The 21,207-nt window shown below is 37.2% G+C and overlaps 1 protein-coding gene and 1 long non-coding RNA gene across 5 annotated transcripts in view; one reads left to right on the top strand and one right to left on the bottom strand.

Annotated features, from left to right (window-relative positions):
- Positions 1-13,486, top strand: part of LOC134814411 (uncharacterized) — a 54,258-nt gene extending 40,772 nt beyond the window's left edge. For 2 of the 4 annotated variants that reach the window (XM_063822508.1, XM_063822506.1), the window contains exons 23-33: positions 1,400-1,481; positions 2,259-2,338; positions 2,513-2,702; positions 2,916-3,089; positions 4,207-4,377; positions 5,025-5,219; positions 6,409-6,529; positions 7,529-7,686; positions 8,036-8,107; positions 10,243-10,359; positions 11,758-13,486. In XM_063822508.1, coding sequence (XP_063678578.1) covers positions 1,400-1,481; positions 2,259-2,338; positions 2,513-2,702; positions 2,916-3,089; positions 4,207-4,377; positions 5,025-5,219; positions 6,409-6,529; positions 7,529-7,686; positions 8,036-8,107; positions 10,243-10,359; positions 11,758-12,261 — 1,864 coding nt within the window. In that variant the 3' untranslated portion in view covers positions 12,262-13,486. Of the gene's footprint in view, positions 1-1,399; positions 1,482-2,249; positions 2,339-2,512; positions 2,703-2,915; positions 3,090-4,206; positions 4,378-5,024; positions 5,220-6,408; positions 6,530-7,528; positions 7,687-8,035; positions 8,108-10,242; positions 10,360-11,757 lie in introns of all 4 variants that reach the window. The other 2 variants (XM_063822507.1, XM_063822505.1) reach the window with 1 other exon arrangement.
- A 3,748-nt stretch (positions 13,487-17,234) lies between these two features.
- On the bottom strand, positions 17,235-18,206 carry LOC134813746 (uncharacterized). The gene is made up of 2 exons (XR_010160063.1): positions 18,109-18,206; positions 17,235-17,703 (listed from the first exon to the last, which is right to left on the bottom strand). It is a non-coding gene; the product is annotated as an uncharacterized LOC134813746 (long non-coding RNA).
- Positions 18,207-21,207: the final 3,001 nt, after the last annotated feature.

Genomic DNA, 21,207 nt, shown 5'->3' with positions numbered 1-21,207 from the left:
CTGATTAACTTCTTATTCCTCAATGATATCAGATAATATATTATGGGCAATTATTTATAATATAGGTCTTGGCTCTTTTATCCATTTTCGCTGATATACCATTACCAATATATATATATTGAACATTTGTTTCAGTTGGAATTTGGTTTATTTTTCAGTTTAGGTGAATACCCCAGCCCAAACGGCTCTCTCTTTTGCTATTGAATCAGATAATTCATTAATTGGAAGATTGGGGAGACCTAGAATGAACTTGTCATCTGTTATAAGAAATGATTTAAGTAGTAGAAATTTGCACATAGATAACTTGCATGAATTAAACGAAATCAAAGATATAGCTGCTTGCAACAGATGTTGGGTAAATCTGTTTACCGCATTAAGGTATTTTTATGAATCATTTTTGTCGGTAAGATCCTTTTTTATAATAATAATAATAAACACTCTGTAGCCAGTTCTAGTGAGTCCCATCTCTTGCTCTGCATGCCCTGTTTCTTGTTTATACTGTATACAAAATATTATATTTATGTAATAAACATTTTTTGTAGTGTTTTAATCTCTATTTGCTAAGTTATATAATATACACTTTGTGATCGTTTCTCCCGTTTTTCTTCCCTTGCGTTGCAAGCCCTGTCTCTTGTAAAAACAACTCACTTTTGTAGATACACACAGTCTCTACGCCTTTATCCTCTGGTCCATAGGGTCAGCTGACTCCTGGTCAGAGGAAAATTACCGATTGCCAAGGTTTGATGCCTAGGCAGTCGAGACCTCTTATTAAGACCCGATATAATAATAATAATTTCAGTTCAGGTTCTTTGTTACAGAAATAAAGGCTTTAAAATGTATAAATCTTCTTAAACATCAGCAGTTTAAGACATTTAAAAAATCAGAAATTGATAAAAGTAAAATATCAGATAAATATTAAAATACCACAAACATGTTTGTCTCGTTGTAGACAGGGTTAGTGCATCACGTATTGTAAAGGTTTTACGTCAAATGTAATTCCCAAAACTACAAGATGTTCAGTTTATAATGATATGGAAGTCATTAGGAGGAAGCCTTAGATAGCAGAGTCTTTATCCACGTTGCAGTGTATCCCTGCAATCCCTGCTACCATACTTCTAGTGGAGGTATGGCGGTATAATATTATGTGTACTAATTAACAGAGTTGAAAAGTCAAGATCTTGACACAAGGTTAATCATGTTGTTGCCAGCAGTTTCTAATCGGTAAGGTATGCCAGGTATGTTGTCCATGGTTACAGGACTGACCACGCCCTTATCGGTGAGGTATGCCAGGTATGTTGTCCATGGTTACAGGACTGACCACGCCCTTGAAAGTTGAAAGATATCTTCGTGATCCACTGATGTTTCCCGTACTAAAAGTAACTGACGTTCAACTCTTCAGGAAGAACGGTTATACACGCTTGGAGGGGGACGCTCCACCGACAACTCCCTGTGGAGGAAACAGCTTTGTTGACATCTCACAGGTAGATTTAATCAAATAAAAACATTATGACACATATTAAGATAATCAAACAGTTTCATAAAAATATCTTATTAATTTGAAATATAACTTCATAGACATAAATTTAATTTTAATAAATCAGACATTTCAAATGAGGCCCAGGTAGATCAGAGATATATCATATCATAATCTTTCTTCCCCTCAATATCTTGCATAAATATCTGAGATGTTTTCATTTGTCATGTTAAAGACATGATTTAGAAATCGCTGAGTCGCGAAATTTATCACAGTTCTCACCATCCTATAGAAGCACTATTTCTATGGGGCTGGTGACATTTTAGTTTTGACATTTTTTCAGCGCTTTTGGACAAATCATAGACGCTTTCTTACATTTTTTGGCGCTTTTTTGGACATTTTTTGACGCTTTTTTGGCGCTTTTTTGGACATTATTTACGCTTTTTTGGCGCTTCTCACCATCCTATAGATCGAGCTGTAAATACTAAACTGTGTAACGGTTCTTAAAACAAGAAAAACGATAGATGAAAAACAGTTTTTAACTAGCATCATTATGTTCTATTTTTGATTTGAATAAAGTTACATAATAATAATATAAAATCATTACCCATAATTTGAAAGATAGTTTCCCAGATCACGGAAAACTTTCCTTAGTCTTTAGTCTTGTACTGAGGACATGGTTATGGATACTAATCATTCGGGCTTTTATTTATTTAATAAATCAATATTTACAAATTACAGGACCGTTAAATTAAAGCTTGTAATTGAATCAAAGTTTTTACAGGCAAATGATGACGGAGTTTTGTCAAACGCAAGATCCAGGCTGTCTCTCAACCTTTCTTTTATTGGCCAGAAAGCTATGCAGTAAGTGAATAATGCTATTTTTACAGAATGTAATTTATCTATAATATTCATCAATCTGTTGATATCTTTAAATCAGTAAAATCACAAATTTATCAACCAACTAATCCAATATGATAAAGTAAAATAAATAAGTAAAAAAGTAAGTAAGTAGTAGTAAACTCACCCAACTTGCAGGGATTCCAGCTCCTTACGTAGGGTCCACACAACAAACGACGTGACGATCATGAACGAAACACTAAAACTAGTTGAATCAATACCTCGAACCTCCCTGACGGACCGACTGAAGAGCTTTAGTATCAGTACCAGTATTACCAGCAGACTTGATAAGCTGGATAGTGTGAGAACTGAGTACGACAGCGACGAGGTTAGTGACTTTTCTTCTTTTTTTTCTTTTTTTAGTGTTTAATGTTGTTTTACTGATGTTTATTCTTAGAATTTTGTGAGATCGAAAAAATTTTTCATTATATTTATTATAGCTGCGAGATTGATGCGATTTATTTATGTACGTGATCGTTTATTATCACTATTCACCAAGTTCATAATTCTATTATTCGTTACAATAACTGCATAATCTCAGGATATCCTCCCGAAAGTTCTACCCACTGACTCCCTAATAGGACCTCCCCCTCCCCACTCCCTAATGGGACCTATCCAGCACTCAAACAAGCGATCCATCAGGAGATCCCCCCGGATATCCCCCAAACAGTCCTGGGAGAGAGGCGTGGTTAAGATAGACCCGGAGACCGCCCAGGTACTAAGTCCTAAAATATTAGACTTGATAAATAATAGCTCACCTGTTTTACTGGTAGTGATAAGCCACCCGATTCCTGATTAAATGTAATTCTTCGTGAGTGAGTGAAGTTGTATATTACCAATTTGCTCTCTGCAACTTTCCATGGTCCATATTTAATTAGATATAAATTACAGAGGCCTTGTCTGGTTTATCAGCTATTTCAGGCAATTTATTTTTCCATTCGTTTGATCACCACATTTTCTTGCTGGTAAAATAAATGTTGCACAATATTATATTTTGCAAGGTCTAGACTGTGCTCCGTAAAATTCTGCAGATATTATTTTCACTGCTGTTTGTGCACTGAGCGTTTAGCGTCATTAAATACAACCCACCGAATAACACCGCTATAGTTCATGACGACTGGGCCTTGGTGTTGTAATACTGTAATAGTACAGTGCAATTATTTGGGGTTACAGTAAGTGGGTCAGTAATTAAGTGGGTTTCTGATTGCAATTTATCAGGTCCTCTGTCAAGTAGCAAGTTGCTATTGAAAAAGAGGCATGAGATTGCAAAATATAGTGCAGAGTTCAGGGAAATTTACCATGAGCCATGTTTTGTTTCCGACTACCATTTCTTATACAACTGCACTGGTAGTTAATAGTTATCACTAATATGTAAACCACTATATCCAAACTGATACAGTGGTTAAACTTTTTTTTAAACTAAAAAAGGTCAAATTTAAAAAATCCACTCACATTTCTCCAGGTCTCTCATTGCTCTACAATAAATTCGCCTATTTCAAACTCGCACATGCTCCTTCATCAATAATTTATTCACGGTCTTATTATATTATACAGAAACAATAGCACGACTCATTACAGTGTACTACTTGTAAGTTGTTACTCTGCTTACCGTTCCGCAGAAACCATTTGTCGCCATATTGAATGAGAGCCCTGCCTTTCTGGGGAACTAGTTGAGCTCGCGCGGTGGTTAACTCATTCGTAAACCTTAGCTGCCTTTCCACGGAAACCCAGCTAGTTGATAACCTGGCGTTAAACCAAGACATTTTGTGTACTGTACTATACTTCTTGGTAATTTCCCGGGAGAAAAGTAACCGTTGCTGTGTGCCTCGCAGGAGACGGTCATCATAACGGAGAAGTGTAACGTGTTGTACCAGCTGAAAACCTCTGGAGCCAGCACCCCTTCTACTCCTCCTGATTCCGCACATACACCCCATCTGAGGGTACGGAATATGAGCAGTTTTAAGAACATTGATACGGCGGCTTTTACTAAACTCCTAGCTCAGGTGAGAGGGGGAGTGGGAGGCGCCACTCCTACTTTATTTTGTTAGAATAAGGTAGGAGTGGCTGTTTTTGATGTTAGTTTTAAGAATGATATCTTGAATCTTGGTTCTTTAATGAATTATGCTGATAAGTTATAAGTCGTGTAAAAGATACTTAGATAGTAAGAATGATGTTGTTAGGTTGCTAAATTATCTCACGCTACAGGGGACAAAAACAAAATGTTGGCAATGTTATTGAGTTTCAACTCTTGTGGAGCATTTTTTTCTACTCAAACTTAAATTTAATTTGTTGCAAATCCATTCTCCGATAGTCCCATGACTGACTTAAGAAACGCCCTCACATCAACTGAAACATTGACTACCACTACACTGCCCAAATTTGACAAAAGGAAGTATGTGCATTTTTGACTTTCCATGTAATGCCACTTATCCAGTGGGATAGAGCTTATTGCCAGCTTTTCAACGGTATATAAAACTCCATATCTTCAAAAATGTCACATACTTCCTTTTGTCAAATTTGGGCAGTACACTAGGAACTATAAATTCGAGTTATGAAATCTGGAACGTATAAACTCAAACTTGCTGCAAGAAATAACTTGGTTTTTCAGAGTATGGAATTGATAGAAGAAATAACTTGGTTTGTTTTTCAGAGTATGGAGATGATAGAAGAACGGAAGCGTGCTAACCGACGAAACAGCACCGAGTCAGCCCCGATCCGGAAACACAGCGCTGGAAGCAGTAGCACTAGCACCTGTAAACCCAGGCACCACCGCCCAATTTCACGCTCTAAAACATTCTCACAAACTTTCGATAAGTTGGTAGCAGCTTCCAGTCCTATTATACCGGTAGGTCCTTTTTCTGCCAGTAGGTCCTTTTTCTGCCAGTAAGTCCTTTTTCTGCCAGTCTTTTTTCTGCCAGTAGGTCCTTTTTCTGCCAGTAAGTCCTTTTTCTGCCAGTAGGTCCTTTTTCAACCAGTGAAATAACCAATTCTGTTATCGTTAAACAATTTCGATTTCATGTTATATTTTTGTGTTATCTTTTCATACTGTTAAGATAAATTAAGTTCTACTTGTATTTTAATTATGACGCATATCCAATTCCCCGAAAGTTTTCCTCCAGTTATCCCAGAAACCTGTTCGTGCGCCTCTAGACCGTTACAAGAAATATAAGGGAGCAAGATAATTATAAAATCGATGCTAACCGAAGCAAGAAGAATATCAAATATGAGCCAGAAAATTAGGTAGCAGAAAACAATACATTGTCCATGAAATTACCGACTACCCTTTACGAAAAAACGCTCCTAAATTGTGTGCGATATCAATTTCTACGAATTTAAGTTCAGTTTTGTTTCTACCTCCCCATTTTTTGGAACCGAAGTAAACACGTACTGAACTGCGGTAAATTCACGTGATGTATGACGTATGTGAACGTCTTGTAGTCGACCGGGATTCCCGGCGCCGTGAAATCCCGGCACCGGGGGAGCTATTTCTTCCCGGCCCCGGCCCCGGCCGATTTTCAATTTTTGCCGGGAATTTGGCCGGGAATTTTTGATCGAAATCGGCCTAAAACTTTCATATAAATCTTAAAATGGATTTTCAATTTTGAAAGGATGATGTCCAGAGTGCCAACTTTCAAGAGCAGTCCTTTGTTTTTCAGATCTTAAGTCCTAAAAAGTTCTAACTTGGCCGTGGATTTATTAAATTCACGGCCCCGGCCCCGGCCAAATTCCAGAACGGCCAATTCCCGGCCCCGGCAAAATTTGGACATTCCCGGCCCCGGCCAAATCCTACCCCCGGTCGTTTACTGCTTGTAGCACCGTGAACTGCACCAATACTGTCAACAGGACAGTAGTGGTAACACAGGGCGTACGTATCACAGGGCGTACGTAATACAGGGCGTACGTATCACAGTAACTCACGTACACGTTCCAAATTTTAGGTAAGATAAATTAGGCTGGAATCGTCTTGAGCTCCTGCTTTGATCCTGCTTATGGTAATTACCAACTATGTAATTAATTAATTGATTAATTTCCAGGCTGAAACACCCGTGGAGTTAGAGAAATTCTCGTGTCTGAGAGAAAACCTGACCTCGTGTTCCTTACATCGGATACGCAAAGCGCAGAACACACTTTTCAGCAAGAAGTGCGACTGTCCTGGTAACTATTTAATTTGTCTAATTCGTTCATTATATTTTATTTATTTATTTTATTATTATATTAGTTCATTTTTACATTTTTAACTAAATAAGTCGAACTTGTTAATTTGTTTGATGCCATTTTATACAGTGTAATCTTTAGTTTGTCAGCCTTTGCTTAGTATTGAGGATTTTGGGGTGTACCACAAATTTATGATGTTTAACATTGAAACGTCATTTGACCAAAAAATACCGTCCACACTGGAATCTGTTAAGATAAAAACTACAAATTCACTTAATAAATCAGTTATCTTATTATTTATTGTAATCCAACCGGATGCAACTTTTAACATGTCAACTGAATACCGCGGCTTCGCAGACGAGCGTGAACTTAATTCTGCAGCTCTGTGCAGATTAGATAAGTTAATTCTGCAGCTCTGTGCAGATTAGATAATTCGTCATAATTCGCACCATAAATTAGTATAAGCTGGGCAACTCACTGCGGGGACCAGATGTGTAATTATACTTTGTTGGAAGTTGACAGATCCTTTAGTTGCACAACTTTGCTTTGTAGTTGAGATATTATATTTGTGATAATGCATATATGGTGCACTGGTGTCGAAATAGCGTATGAATCTTAAGTAATTTCAACAGAGTCTTGTGATATTCAAGTGGACTGTGCTAGGAGCATTATATTATAAGTACGAGTAAAAGTTGATTAGATAAGACAAAGTAGCCTACTTTAAATAAAATATGTTAAGATGGTACAAGATAAGATAAGATAAGATAAGACCACCAGATTTAGTTAAATCGTTAAATTTGTAAAACAGACTAAAAACTGTGTTGAATCGAAAGATCTGTAAATCAAGCCATTATATATACATAATAGGGACATAATATTATGATTGACTAAAATATCTCAAAAAGCAGATCTCCATTACACATCATGTTAATAATTTACTTATCAAGCATGTTCTACCGTAATTAATTAATAAATTAACTAATCACTATCTCCCTACAGACGTATCTCACTACACCCCCTGCCCGTGTCCTCCCCCTGTCGACCTCCCCTACGATTTTAACTTTAACTACTGGCGACTGGACGAGCTAAATCTACTGAGTCATCACCGAGAGGTTGCTAGGCAACTTACCCTTCGTGATCACGAACTATTTGCTAATGTGAGTTTTGGGCATTCTTTAGAACCGGCTATTTTACGGCTGTAAAACGGCTGCACTAGCTTTACAGCTAATGTTATTCAATTTCATATGAGTTTCAGTTTAGAGCTAATGTTATTCAATTTCATATGAGTTTCAGTTTAGTTCTAATGTTATTCATATGGGTTTTGGTTCAGTCTTAATGTTATTTATGTAGGGTTTGGTTTACTTATAATTCAACGCAGAGAGCTTTTGGTCACGCACTTAGACTTCGACTTGCTATTACTTTAAAATATAAAATATAATACAAGTTGTGGGCACGTACAAAAATTGAATTAATATAAGTTTGTTTTAATATTTGTCTTGTTTCCAGATAACAGAAAATGATATCTTGGAGTACACCAAGAAAAGGGACCTCCCTATCTCCAATTACCCCTCCATACACGTAAGTCACTTAATTGGATAATCACTTAATTGGTCACACTGAATAGTGGTTTTATGAGCGAGTTAGCAGCCATCTGTTTCCGTTTTCCATATGGTTCCCCACAGCTAGCCTCAACCTATTATGATATGTCCATTGTCAACCAAGACCTCAATGTTAACTCACTCCCTTTACATAAAACATGAGATTACATCATGGGAATTTTGAGAAGCTTTGGCAAGCTTAGTCAGCTGAGCTGGGAGAGCCTTAACTTTCCTGCTTGGCACGCTGACACGAGCCAAGTTGCGTCAATAAATTCTCTGTTTAATGAGTTCATACATAGACTCATGAGATGTTGATTCACGCTCTTCTTCTGGGCCGCTGCGTGCTGTTTGATAGAGATTTAACTTGCAATCGTGTGGAGTAATTATTACATCGGTTAATTTCTTGATTTTGAGGTTGTAAGGTTTCCTTGCAGGGATACATTATGTATGCAGCGAATCTGTTGTAATGAAACTAGACAACAAGTAAATAGAATTTCCAGGTTTTAAAATTGATTTAAAAATTATCACATACTGCATAATCTATGACTTAAGTCCCCACCCACCTCGCCGCCGTAATGATAAAATCACAACGTCAAGAAACTAAGCCTCGTACTGTGTTTATCGATCGTACAAACAAGTTAAAAACACTTTCTAAGTTAGGGTTTCAAAGGGTTACTTAAAATCCTCCATCTCTTCGGCCGAATCTCTAAACCGTTCGAACAAGTGAACAGTCCGTGACGGAAATGGTAGGCTGCTCCAGTCTGCAGCCCGTCATACACTCTAGAATCTACGTGGTGTGTCTTCAGCTCTGCCAATCAACAATTACAAGAATTTACCGGGCTCCATTGTTAAAATATCTGAGGTATCCGGAATGTACGCTGTTATATAATATGTATCGTGTAATAGTGAGATGCATTTGCGCGGCAAAATATTTGGTTACATGAACTCAACACGGATCATAAGTTGACAGTTAAACAGAGCTTTAACTTTCGGTTTTATTCAGTGCAGACACTCAGTAGTGTTATACTCTGATCACCTTTCATAGTAATAGCGTCATAGTAGTCATAGTAGTCATAGTAGTCATAGTAGTCATAGTAGTCATAGTAGTCATAGTAGTCATAGTAGTCGGGGTATACATATCAGCGCCAATGTTTGGCCGTTCCCATGATACGTATAACCGCCCAAAATGTGCTCGAAGTATTCGAAATCAGCAGAGGAATTCAATCCACACATTTTGAGGAATAGTAGTAAGCAGTAATATTCGCATACTTTGGTTCATTAGTTTTCACACTCGCTCAGATGGGTATAACATGCCAGCTGTCTGCTCCAAGTCTAAATGGTTTGGAACAATCTGGATCAGTTTTCATGGCTACACTTTGACGATGGTAATCAACAAACTATTTCTATTTTTAGCTGACGGTGGTATGCAAAACGGACGGGCTGTTACATAAATAATATTTACCATGCCTCACGTTAAGTTGGGAGACGTAAAGTTTGCTTACTGAATACTGCCCCTTTTAGCTTTATCACCTGAATATCTTTAGATGGACCTCTATAATGTGGTGGGAAGGACCGGAGGTTCAAGTCGAGAAGTTTTATTTTAAACTTTAAGTTTAAGTCCGGTGATGATATTGAACAACATGTTGAATAGTTAACATTAACTGACTATGATAAATTAACTTAACTTTTAACTGGTAGTTAGCATGTAATTCGTACAGACAGTATAGGTTCTTGAGATAAAACATCGGGTACGCTTCATGGTTTGGTAGTAGTTAATCGTTTTCGGTCACACGTTATTCAGCTGAAAATTTTTAAAAGTTTTGTCTAAAACTTAGGAAATGATAACGTGGAATGCAAATAATACGCATATTTATAAACAAATATTTATTTGTAAATAAAGCTCATTGTACTTACTGGCTATGTTGAACAGCTTATATTCAAAACTTAAACAGAATTTTCATCAGAATTTTCATTTTCATCAGAATTTTCATTTTCTTCAGAATTCTTAAACGGATCAAACCCCCTCGTGATCCACACCTCAGTTAACCTGAAAAAGTGTAAATATAAGACACGAATATATCGTGACTGGTGAGATAACACCCAACCTTGTTTCAGCGGTGCACAGAGCACTTTAAAAAGATAACAGACACTGTGATGACGATGATACTGCAGTGTGAGCCTCGTGATATCAGGATTAAGATTCTGGAAAACTACATCGATATTACGCATCAGGTATGTCATCATGCGTGGTTTTATTACTTGTTATCTTAGACTATTTGTCTACTAGTTATAGTCTGATATTCTAGAACCTTCCTATTCTAATCTTCTTTCTATATCAACTACCGTCAAGTCAGTCTTCCGATGGATGCCCTCTCGGCGGTATTTAAGATCGTGCCAGCTTTGGTGTGATTTAAAAAACTTTTCTTGGGCTGTATTTATTTGGTTTAAGCTGATTTGTTAACATAAACTCGGTTAACTATCTCAGATATAATAGCTTTTGTTGCTCGTGACATGCTCAAACTGGCACGATTCAATAATATTTAATATGTCAAGGCAATAAGTTCAGTAGTTTAACAGGCTAGGCCATAGAATCAATAGTCAATACTGTGACTGAACGGTATTTAATGTCGTTAAATAGATCGCGCCTGCTTTTTGTTTTTATTTTCTTGGCCCCTGCCTATTTATAGTCTTTAAAGCTCGTGCCATTAACCCGGTAAACCGTAAAAACCGTTAATAATAGCATTTTTGACCGAACCAAGCTCGCACTGGCACGATTCAATTGTTAAAAAAGTCAAGGCCATAGAAACATCGTAGGTAACAATTGTAACAGGCCAAGGCCACAGATTCAGTGATATATAATACTTTGAACACTACTATATAACAAATAATTTGAGGACACGATGTAACAGAGTCGATATATTTTAATGTTGCCATGGGGTGGCAAGTCCCCATACATCGTGGTCCGGTAGTTTCATTGCGTCCTAATATAACAGGCTAGGCGGGCCTACATATTTGCCATATAATTAGCGAGTGTTAAGCCATCCCACTGCGTGTCACTTAGTGCCATGGCCGCATATATATATTTACACAATGCGGCATATTCCATTTTACTTTGTAACACCAACCTCAATATATGTTGCTGCATATTTATATAACTATTCTTTGTACAGAAGAATGTCTCAAATGTCGTTTGCGTGGCTCGTTAAATGAATATTGCATAATTATGATAATAATGTGTCCGGACGCCTGGCATTGTTTTGGCCTTATTACTGTTGTTACCGGAAGGCCATGGTCGAGTAACAGGTCTGAGGTCTAGACCCAATGGATGATAAGAGGATGAGAACCGGAAATAACTTTATAATAATGACTTGAGAGAAGTTTAACTGAATATTGGCCTGGGCTTTTTTCCAAGAATTGAGAAATGTATGGATCACCGAAACATCCATTTCCTCTACGTTATGTCACCCCTTACCACCATCCCATAATTGAACCATAACCGGCCGGGCCCATAACAGTGCCCATAACAAAACCCCCTAACAATAACAAAACCCCCTAACAATAACAAAACCCCCTAACAATAACAAAACCCCCTAAAAATAACAAAACCCCCTAACAATAATAATATTTCAGTGTGTTCTCCTCCGGAACTTCTCCGCCCTCTTCTCCATAGCCTTCTCCGCGCTAGCCTCGGCTGCTATTCGCAACCTCGCCTCCACCTGGGAAGGCATATCACCCCACCATCAGCAACTCTTCAAACAATTCCTCGAGATCACCAACCCAGCAAACAATTACAAGATATTTAGAAAACTATTGAAAACTAGCAACAATCCCACTGTACCATTTCTACAGATTTACATCGGGGAGTTTCTGACCATGAACGAGGTTAACCCAGACTATTTGAAAAAAGGGCTGATCAATCTACAGAAAAGGAGGTTGATCTACCGTGAGTTGGAGGAAATGCGGTATTTTCAGAATCGTAAATACAATTTGACTGAGATACCGGATTTGATTTCATTCTTTTTGAACTATGAAACGGGCCAGGTTGACGATTTTTATTTGAGGAGTGAGATTCTTAAAAGAAGCGAAAGAGAAAAAAGTAAAAAATCCCACCGGCGGCGGATGACGTACAGTTAAAAAAATTATTAACGAAGTTTAATTTATGTAACAAAAATTTTTTGGCTGATGTTTATGTATTTACTTATGTCAAATACTTAATCGGATGTTGCCAATGCAATGATTGATTGGGCCAGTTTCAATGGCTCCCATTCATTTTGAGATAACGTTTAAGTTCATAATGTTTTAGTTATATTTCCTAATATTTGAATTTTTGCAGAATTTTTAAACTAATTTTCGTATGTTACAAAAAATCTTTTGAATTTTGTTCTTTAAGCTGGTCAGCTTGAATAGGGTAAATAAGAAGCTATTTAAATTGTTTTACCATTTATTAGAAGTATATAAAACAGAAGTTGAGAAATGGCTTATTAAAAAAAGTTTTGTACAAACAATTATTTAACGATGCTTTTCAAAAGGTGTGCGGCTCAAAAAACTAAAAATAACTTAAGTTTTAGCAGCTTTTAACCGGTCGGTTACCTTTAATGTAAGCTAACACTAAAATACGTCATGTCGTCATATCGTCCAGTGCACATGTGTGAGCTTTGTTTTGGAAGATTTTCGTTTCGAATTCCATATAGAAGTTGTTTGAAGCAGCGTGATAGAAATTCCACAGCTTTGTTCAAACAAGAGGAATTGACCAAATATGGTTGCCTGAGCAGGTCCAGAAATATTTTGAATAGTTGGCCAAGGCCGTGTAGTGATCTAGAAGAAACACCATAAAGCGCAGGAATTATCATTTAGTTAATTCTGAGATGATCAAATAATTATGTTCAGCCATGTAAGGAGTTGGAGATTTAAGTCGCATTTTCAATTCTTGGCTCTTGCTTGCTTCCCTCATTTGGGGTCAATATCGATGGGCTCGGTTTGTGGATTCTACAATACTTGGAGACATTGTACCAAAGCATTATAGCAAACTTTAAAACAATATGTCTTCTATCAATTGACTGTTAGGAGAAACCTACAAATATTTACCACTTTTTCAACAGAGTGCACATATTTTCTATCGCCGTAGCATCCTGCATAACTGAGTTTCCCGGTTGTCAGATATTTCACGATTTCGATTAAATCCATAACGGGAATCGATCAAAATGTTTGTCATCATGAGTCATAACAAAAATGGTAGAAAATTAACCTTTTTGAGATTTGAATGTATGATTGTGCCTTTTTCAGTTTTCTCCGAAGATTGTTTTAAAACAAACATTGAAAAAGATTTGAGTTCCACTTCTTGCATGTATTGTGTAAGAAATTTTGATTTTTCAAAAGCTTTTGTTTTATTTCGTGCCAAAGGAGTGTCGGTGGCATGGAGCAGTGTTGAGTAAATAAAGATAATCTGGAACAGGTGGCAGAAAGCCTGGACGTTTGCCAAAACGTTCTTTTCCTCTTTGGAAAGCATGTTCTGAGCGCGGTTGCGCTGCGTTTTGGCGGCGCGCGCAGCAAATTTTAATATCCGCTGCAAAAACTAATATTATTGATAGTTATATTGATTTTACTCGATCAGAGGCGCCGCTTCATTATTCATGCCTGAAATTTTGTGAATCTCGATGAAGAAGAAATTGACCAACAGAACTAGGGCTACCGGCCAGTGACCGAAATTTTGACAAAGTAGAGGTTCCGTGGCTATCCTAAAATCCGCAAATCACTGAACTCTTAAATTCTTTTTTAATCAAAGCTACCTATAAAATCATCATGATTGCTGATATATGCATTGAAATTCTGTTGCTAGGCAGCGAGTTATCAGATTGGTAATTGCACGCACAACTTTGAATTTTTGGTAAGCGCAGGTGAAAAGGGTCTCGCACGTGCAGCTTTTATTTCATATCTTAAAACCTAGCAACACGTTCGTACAGCAGCCAATCTGTTAGAACTCGTTTTGAATTGATCGCTTCGCTTCGCACATTTGATCTCAACATACATCTACAACTCACATCGCTATGGTTCTAGAAAAGAACTCAATGTTACTGTTAGTGGCGGCAATATTAATCCTGATATTGACGTCATGTCTTTTTGGCGAGCGAAGTTAGTCTAACTCTAAGTGATTAATCATCATTAATTGGGGTTAGGGTTAGGGTTGGGATCCGATTAAAGGGTTAGGGTTTCGAATAGTCGTTCAGGACCAGCTAGAGAACGGGTTGAAAAAGTCACATGACAGTCGAGTGTAGAGTGATTAATCATCATCCTATTTCAGCCAGCACATTATTTTGGAAACAATCAAAAAGTTATAATACTTCCCATATAACAATTTTGTTGAAATTTGGCTTACGTAAACATTTATGTTCTACTGAACCTAAATTAGTTTGAGCGATTTCGATGGTCAGAATTTGAGTTATCAACGAATTTATACCTATTTTGTCATTTTTAGACCTCTTAATCAACGCCAATCTCTGCCAACTAATTTAGGTTCGGTAGTTAAGTATGATTGGAAGGTTCTGACAAATTTTCAGTATGATTCATGTTCAGGAACCGAAGATATGACAGAATAATACGACAAAAATCAACGAATTTCGTCAAATTACGCGACTTTTACGCCTAATTTTATTTTTGCTCCAAAAGCCGCGCACCATCAAATATGGCACCTAGGCGAAACTCCCTGATCATTCCAAAAAGGTATGACAAATTTAGTACTGTGAAAATTCTCACAGTCTTTAGAAAACAATGGTACAAAAATTTTGAAAATCCGAGCAAGTTTATTTTTATCGTGCACCCCCTACAGTAATAGTATACGCTGAGGGACTTCGTGACGTACGTCACGAGGCCACAGCTTATTATTGCAATAACGAACACGCGTTTATACACGTACGCTAGAGAGTTGGTCCTTTCGGCGATACTATTTTTTACCAGTTTGTCACAGCTGATTTAAATCTTAGCCAAATTGGCGAATAATTTTTGAGTTAACTGGTCCTAGTAAATTAACAGTGAGAGATAAAAATGAGCAGTGACAGATAAAATCAGTATCACATTTTAATGTGCTTATTGCATATTGGAGTAAATAAACAATAGTTTTTCAGCAAGCTGAGGCTTCAGCCTCAGACTTCTTTTATTCATAAGATATTCGTAGCCTCTAAAGTTTGTTTCACACAATGAGGATGCGCTCAAAATCACGTAAACAACTTTTTCAACCAACATAGTTCAAAGCGACAAATCCAATGTCACTGCATAACATGGTCCAACCCTTCTGGAACATTTTTGCGCGCACGTTATATTGTACAACTGCTCTAAATCTAATGGTATAAATTGAAATGCAGCGATGGGATAATAATTAATCACTCTACACTCAACTGTCACGTGACTTTTTCAACCCGTTCTCTAGCTGGTCCTGAACGACTATTCGAAACCCTAACCCTCTTATCTGATCCCAACCCTAACCCTTACCCAATCCTTAACAAAAGCATATGCTGAAACCCTAACAGTAACCCTAACGAGAAATTAGACTAACAATTCCTTATACAGTCATATCACGTGATCGAGACAGTTTTTCGCCTATAAACGGATTAAACGATTCAAAAGTCAAATTACAATGGTAATGTCTGACCAGATATAAAAAATTAAATTTACCCAAAAGTTTGTAGCGCGATGCACTACTGGGTCGCGCGCGCATCAAATATTAAGCAGATCGGCGAGATGCGAAGGATTGACATCGTCAATCAACCCAAAAGTCATAAAGTATATAATTATATATATACAATGAACCCCGTAAATCTTAAGAGTGAGATTCAAAATACTTAATAATTTAAATGAACTTATCTGAAAATGTTCCGAGTCATAGATTATAATTTGGCAATATTGTTAATGTTAGGAATTTGTTTGGAGGACGCTTTAGGGAATCTTCGTTCATGAGCTTTGGTAAGGAACCTTCCTAGGTCTCCGATGCACGATGGTTGTAGGGTGTGCGAAGATCTGTCCAATGTCAGAGAAGAGTAATGTTTTACTTTGTTGGGACGGAGATCTTCATAGAGAGGGCAAGTACGCAATTACAATACATGAAGTTCATCTTCGATGATTGGATCAGGGAAAGGAAGCTCTAGAAGAAGATCGAGTGACTCCACATCTGTAGTAGAACAGTGTTTGCATGCCCTATTCGAAATTTTATGTCGATGCATCTCGTCAGGCCGGGAGCATTTTAAACTTATGTCATGGGGGGTGATTCACTGATTCGGAATCAGCGTCCGAAAATACATCGAATGAAGTTGGTTTCAACTGTCGGGGGCCCTTTTAGAACAATCTCGAAGATCGACTGTAGAGTGATTTAGTACGCTTGGCAGCGATGAGCGAATTTAGCTTTCATGAAAGTTGTCGTGTGAACGTGGTTTTTGTGCATTTTTTTGCAATTGCAAGCACTGTATAGTACCTTTCAGCCCAAGTTTAAAAGTACGTACGTACAGCTATTTTTAAAGGTACGTACCGTACGTATTTCTCATCTTAGCTCCCGCGGCAGACCAATGAGAACCTTTCCGTCGTTAACTTACGGCACAATAAAGTTCTCATAGTTGTCATATTCTGGACAAAAAGTTCGAAGTGGACAAATTTTTGAAAAAAATTCAACGGACTTCAACTTGGACGGACCTTAAAATTAAATGAACGGACTTTATTTGAACGGGCATTAAGATCAACGTTAGGGCCTCCAGCGTTCAATTAATGTCCGTCCAAATAAGGTCCGATAAAGTAGTACGTTTTAATTAAGTAGGTAGTAATTGGTAGTTATAGTAGGGATAATTAGCATTTTGTTCGGATAGGTGCGGCGGTGTGGGTATTTCTTTATTCTCATTTGGTAGAGGTGCTCCTAGTGCTAATAATAAAACTTAAATTAACAAAAGCGCAAATTTTGACACACTAAGATTATCTCCATGGTACAACTACATCAACATGACCTGTTTGATACTTGAAAAGTTTTAATGCACATTTACTAGAAATTCCAATTCTAGAACTAGAAGCTTTGGATTAAGTTGCTGAGAATGGTCGTTAATTTATACTAACAAATAGAAATAAAACCACCTAAATGATTCAACAATAATAATATATTTAAATCAAGGTGTAATATTGATAGAAATTCCAATTCTAGAAGCTTTGGATTAAGTTGCTGAGAATGGTCGTTAATTAAAATTTATACAAACAAATAGAAATAAAACCACCTAAATGATTCAACAATCAAAATAACCTAATGTATTTAAAAAAAAGTATAATAGAGTTTTGACAAACAGTTATAATTTTTCAGTTATTTTGACCAACTGCTGCAATCGTGCTCGTAAGTTGTATAACAAACATATTCACACTTACGCACGGGTCTAGCATAGCAAGATCGGCGAGATCTCTTTTGTTTTATCTCCTGTTTTTCCACTTGCTTATCCAGTTTCTCCTTGTTTGCCAGAAGGAAATCAGCGAATTGATCAGCGATGCCGGACAACGTTACCCTATCTTCAGTAATGCAGCCATTCGAGGCTATTAGCTCCAGAATAATTTCCTTATGCTCTGAAATGAGAATGCAAATCAAAAATCCTACAAATAAACTTTTAACCTCTTATAGTCGTATTGTAATATCCAGATAGATACATTATTTATGAGTCGCATTGTTGTGATGATTAGAGTTCAAAATTTCTGATAATTCCGTATCAAAAATATAATTCAAAAAATACTCTTATAATACTTTCAACATGATTGTATAACAAATAATTTGAGAACATGAATATTGAATATGATCTAGTTACATTGAAACAGTGACCAGTTTCCATTACGTACTTGAAAAGAGCAGTTTCCTGGTAGTTTGGTCGCATATATACGGAATTATCAGAAAATGTGAACTCTAAACATAATCGTATTGATATAATTATATATATAGTTTACAAAAAATTTAACATGAAATTCAATTTGTCTCACCTGGGCACACGCTAAGTTCTGTCCTCTTTGCGTCGTCAGAGACGGAAGGAGGGGTAGACTGAGCCACCTGGGCACACAACAGAAAGAGGAAGAATGTATATTTCATTTTACCAAAACCCATAATCATGGGTAGAGTGGACCGCTGCCAGTGTCTCTCTTTCCCAAACAAAAGGAAATGATATTAATTTGATTGACCGTTCTCAAATGCAAAATGATACCGAGAATGAAATCGGTCGCTCGCTTTTCCCATTCAGTCACGGCTTACGAATTGTATAAATAAGTTTCGATTGATTACATCAATCAGATACTGTAAAAATATCTTTGGGTTGCGTTCGGGTAGATACCTAGTATTTCGGGGTAAGGGACAAGGGTGGTAGTTATTACTTATTGAACAAGCTGAAGTTTATTGAATCTTCATTGCCGAGTACAGCTGCCTTTGGGTAGTTCTTCTTAATCTATTACAATTGTAAATGAATGGGAAAAGCGAGCGACCGATTTCATTCTCGGTATCATTTTGCATTTGAGAACGGTCAATCAAATTAATATCATTTCCTTTTGTTTGGGAAAGAGAGACACTGGCAGCGGTCCACTCTACCCATGATTATGGGTTTTGGTAAAATATCATCTCTTTTTGATTGTAATGTCAGGGTACTTTATAAAGTCGAAATATAAACTGATATCTTCATTAATAAGGAGGAAGTTTCAACGATTTCGAAATTTTTCCTTTAAAAACATTTCCTTGTGTTTAGGGAAGCATTTCGGTCGATCACTGACTGAATATGCCACTTAATACTCATTCAAGTTGGCATTAAATTCATATATAATGACATTAAACTGTCGTGGCAAAGCAGAATTTGTTGGAAATCACGAATGAGCAAAATTGTCACCTTTCGCACGTGCAAACTTTGAGCGGACGTTGCGTGCGCATCCAATAATGAATCGCCGTAAATTTTTGCATGTAATTGTTTTATATATAGCTTGATAAGCATGCAAAGTTTCAAAGTATTTCAAGAAGAACTGTAATCACAACGGCACTCTAAAGTTGACAGAAAATGACGAAAACAGTGATTTTCAGTGATTTTAGCGATTTTCTATCAATTTGGGCGTGTCCCCACGTGTGCAACTTTTCGATTTCCAACTTTAAAACTAGCCTAATGCACAATTTATACCTATAGGAAGCAGAACTGAGCTCCACAATCCAAAGCATGGCCCAACACCAGAGAATACTAAATCGCAAAATTGACGTTTTTATAAAATAATTCTTCAAAAAAGCACAAACTTCAATGACGAATATCTTTATGAAGGAGCAAGCTAGAAAAACTTTCCGGTAAATTTTCAGAATGCTTGAACAATTATCTAAGATGAAAATTTCCTCAGATTTTGAATAAAATTACTCCTTAATGGTTTAAAATTAATTTTAAAAGTTAATACTTTGTCAAAAATCAAGTTTTAAAAACGGTTAACTTGATGACGTCATCAAGGGGTGTTTATGACGTCAAATAATTTTTTTACACAATGTAAACTAAAGTGTAAACAATTATTTGCAAGACCTGTGGTCGGAAATGGCTGTATCTTTTATACTTTTGAATCTATGGACACTTAAATACAGGCTACAATTGACTGGCAAAGCGTCTATCCCTGAATATATATATCTGTATATCTGTATGTATATGTCCCGACAATCTGTCGTAAAACAGGGGTTCTAGAAAACCCGTTTCCCGATGCTCCTGAAACCTGAAACTTTTTTTGCAGTCGATTTGGTCAACGTCTAGACGCCCTGAAAAATTTCAGATCTCTAACTCAATTTTAACATGGTTTTTAAGGCACCTGAATATGGCGATTTTGGGTTTTTTACCGAATTTCGTATAACAGTGCTGGCGAGTATTTTATGCAAATTTCTTAAAAATCTCAACATAACTATTTTTTATTCCTGTCATCTTTGACATCAAATTAGAATGTTTTGAACTAAAAATAAATCTGCTGAACGACTTCCGATGAGTCTTAATGCCTGGAAAACTCCTGCCGGAGGCGGCGGTCTTCGGCCGCCGCCTCCGGCCGGAGTGCACGAAAGAGGCTTGTAACGTGTACCAAAGGGGGTATAATAGTAAAGGGGGTATAATAGTAAATGGGGAACATAGTATACCCACAATAAATGCAACGGTCGTGCTTGCCAGCACTGTGATTTTAAATGAATAATGAGTGGTTTCAGTTGCGATACTCTCTTATACTAGCGTTATACTGGCGGTATAACGCGTGGCTCTGGAGTCTAGGGATATTACGCCAATATGCAATACGTAATGAGAATTCGGTTAAAATTGATAAGCCGAGGATTATGGGAGGGTTGTATTGATAAACTGTTTCCTGTTAACTTCAAGTGACATTCTGTTCTGGAATTTAATTTTTATTACAATTTTAACCGGGCTCAAAAACTTTTAAGTTCATTAGACTGAAGATAAAGAAAAGGTGGATGATGATCCAATTGTAATTGAAAATTACCCGAGGAATGAATATTGCACAGGGGTGTAGGAATGATTTTCTTCATGGGGGGGCCAAATTCAAAATATTTTTTGGCGCTTCGCGCCACACCCTAAATTTTTTGGCGCATCCCGCCAAATCCTGAATTTCGAGGGTAAGGGCAAAAGGAAATTGCAGCATGTGCGGTATCGCGATTTTTCACGTTTGCCGCGACAAATCGCGATTTTTCAGATTCTGGCCTCACGACAAATCGCGATTTTTTTCAGTTCTCCGCGTCAAATTGCGCATTTTCCTTTAAATCTACGGACCAAATTCTCGTTTTCTATAATTAGTATATGAAACCAATCAGTATCGCATCCACAACCTTCCGAATGTAGGCACGGACTTCAAAAAACCGAAAACAGAAAAATATATTTTCGGCTCAGAATGATCAACTTCAAGGTAGCATGAAACATGAACTAAAGTAATTTCCAGAAAAACTTTGAAAAATTTTGACTTAGAAAATTTTCGGTCCGAGTCATTCTCGATACGTACCTCTGAAAGCAGAGCTCCCGCTTCCGAGCTCGTATTGCGAAGGGGAGGCCTGCCTTCCGAGATCGCATTACAAAGGCCAAAGGGGAACCC

The sequence above is a fragment of the Bolinopsis microptera genome, chromosome 4 (assembly GCF_026151205.1).
Source record: "Bolinopsis microptera isolate Bmic1 chromosome 4, MBARI_Bmic_1.0, whole genome shotgun sequence".
NCBI lineage: Eukaryota > Metazoa > Ctenophora > Tentaculata > Lobata > Bolinopsidae > Bolinopsis > Bolinopsis microptera.
This window is presented reverse-complemented; position numbering and strand designations above follow the sequence as displayed.